Source organism: Montipora capricornis, chromosome 1 (assembly GCF_036669925.1).
Source record: "Montipora capricornis isolate CH-2021 chromosome 1, ASM3666992v2, whole genome shotgun sequence".
Lineage (NCBI taxonomy): Eukaryota > Metazoa > Cnidaria > Anthozoa > Scleractinia > Acroporidae > Montipora > Montipora capricornis.
This window is the reverse complement of record NC_090883.1, coordinates 24,685,049-24,687,541: the sequence shown is the minus strand read 5'-3', so window position 1 is coordinate 24,687,541 and position 2,493 is coordinate 24,685,049. Positions and strand designations below refer to the sequence as shown.

Here is a 2,493-nt window from a genome sequence, read left to right as displayed (position 1 = left end):
CCCATGACAGTTCCAGAGCCAAGTCCTATAGGGATGATACCTGTTTACAAACATTGCTTTTCTTATTCAAATGTGCCAACCATAGGAACAAAAGACCCTTTGTTTCGACAGCCAAGGAGGCTCTGGTTGGCACATTAACCCTTTGATGTCCAAACCAGCCTAAACCGGCTAGACTTAGTATTTTACTCTGTCTAACGTCAGACGATTTTACTCGTCAATGGGGAACCGCTGGGAGTAATGGGTTAATGACAATGGGTGACATCAACGATATCTTCCCTATGGTTAATCTATGTTTTATTTAACTACACGCGCGAACTGTCCGCCAATCGGAAAGCAGCATAGAGTAACCGCAGGAAATAATAACAGATCAAAACAATGTTAATTCTTGTATGTAAGGATGTATTATTGCTGTTAAGTAAATGCATGCTAAACATTTCTTTGAGGAGGAGGTACTGGTGAAGGTGTTATTCAATATGGCACCCGTTGCATGGGCCAATTTGCCACAATTAAAGCTTTTCAAGGGTTAATCAACGTTTAAATGAAAGAAAATATCAACGTCTCAAAGAAGAAGCTATAGTATTGCTTTTGAATTCGTGTTTGAATAAAAGTTTATGACGCTTCGTGTATAATTCCTGGTTGCGATTTATAAGTTTAACCAATCCCCATTTTTCTCGTCAAAAGCTTGCCATTTCACAATTAATGGCAAAAATGTCGTATACATTAAAGAGAAGATTTACCTTAGTGGCCATGGTGTTTCTGAAAGTCTCGAATTTGGGTACCTATTCGATTTTGTCGAACGTAAATAAAGTTCCGGCTCGACGGTCGACTCCGTTGAAGACGTGACTCAATTACATTACTTGATCATGAAATTTACCCATGATGCAAAGGGTACTCGAACTACAGAATGGTCACGCAATGTAGCTCGAAGGTCGCCTGATTCCGAGACGGTCGAAGGTCGCTCGTGTCACGCACTCTTCTCCATCTCCCTTGCCCCACGGGATAGGGAGAGGGCGAAGAGTGCGTGAAACGAGCGACCTGGACCGTCTGAGGAAGGTAGATTCATATGGATGATGATAAATGCATATAGATGAAGGTAAATGGCTATAGACAAAGGTAAATGAATATGGATTACTGAATAAAGGGAATATGAATACGGTAATAATTTAACGTGTCGGACTCGTGGTGGGTATATCCATGAGATCCTTGCCCCCCCCTCTTGTCACCAAACTTCCCTAGTGTCATCCTCAACTGAGAATTCTAAACTTCTTAGGTTACATTCAACATCCTCCGATAATTTCTTGAGCTGCACTGCATGCTCTCGGCCAATCTGTTACTTACAAAGATATTTTTCATGTTTATCGTCAATACTGTAATTACTTCAATAAGCAGTAATTTTTCCCTTGAAAAAGGTTTTTAATGAAAAACACAAAAAAGAATGATGGGCGAGAGCGGGGTGAACACGCAGGAAAGGTTATGACAACGTCAATTGTGTTGTGTTACTTTTCCTTGCGTTGTGCCCAGTGGTTTGGGGATATGGAGGTATATCTATGACAAAATTTGAAATAAAATCGTCCAAATCATGAATGCATCAATCCAAAGCTGAATGGCAACAAGGCCAATGGCCATCACGGAAAGATGCATAACGCAAAAAACCATAACGCAAATAGCCAAACGCAAAAAGGCATAATGCAAAGAGGCATAACGCAAATAGCCATAACGCAAACAGCCATAACGCAAATAAGCATCACGCAAATAGCCCTAACGAGAATAGGCATAGCGCAAATAGGCATCACGCAGACGCAAACGCAAATGGCCATAGCGCATTAAAGCATAACGCACAGTCATAACGCAGAGGCATAACCTAAACAGGAAGAAAAAGTTCGATAGCGATTATATGTTCTTTCCCTTGAGCAATCGACTGACGTTTTTTTTAGAGCTGAAGCTATTTACGGCGTACACAGCTAGTCTCCATTCTTCCAACGGCCTTTCCGATTTTCCTTCTAAAATGCCATTTTCAGCATTTCTGAGACTTAAAAGCATTGTGAGGGCATGAATTAGAATCTGGAAAAAAAACGCTACTCAAAGGAGGAGGGGGTGGGGGGGGGGGGAGTTGCAACCCCTTCCCTGGACCCGCCTCTGCTTCATTGCAGAGGAACAAATTGTCACTCTATTTGCAACAATTCACAGGTGCATAGTCTGCAATGTTGCTAAAAGTGATATTATCAGGTAGCCTTTAAGCCTCAGTTATGTGAAAAATGGATAGAACTTATGATCCTCTGGATCACTATATTCAGCTGATATCTGATCAATAATAATTATTGGTTTTATATAATTTTCTGACCGATCTACCTTACATTCATTCAGTGGATAGCCCTTAATCCACCTTTTGAAAATTCTTACAGTGGCCTGATCTTATTACTGATGAATGGTTTAGACACCCTTCTGCTTTCATAGAAGATCATAATAATCATCATGATGACGACAGCAATGATG

At 40.8% G+C, this 2,493-nt stretch overlaps 1 protein-coding gene across 1 annotated transcript in view; it reads right to left on the bottom strand.

Annotated features, from left to right (window-relative positions):
- The window catches only part of LOC138031334 (cobalamin trafficking protein CblD-like), a 13,431-nt gene extending 12,581 nt beyond the window's left edge, over nucleotides 1–850 (bottom strand). The window contains exon 1 of the mRNA XM_068879070.1: nucleotides 738–850. Within this exon, the coding sequence (XP_068735171.1) occupies nucleotides 738–749 (12 nt within the window). The 5' untranslated portion in view covers nucleotides 750–850. The remainder of the gene's footprint in view (nucleotides 1–737) is intronic.
- Between the last annotated feature and the right edge of the window lie 1,643 nt (nucleotides 851–2,493).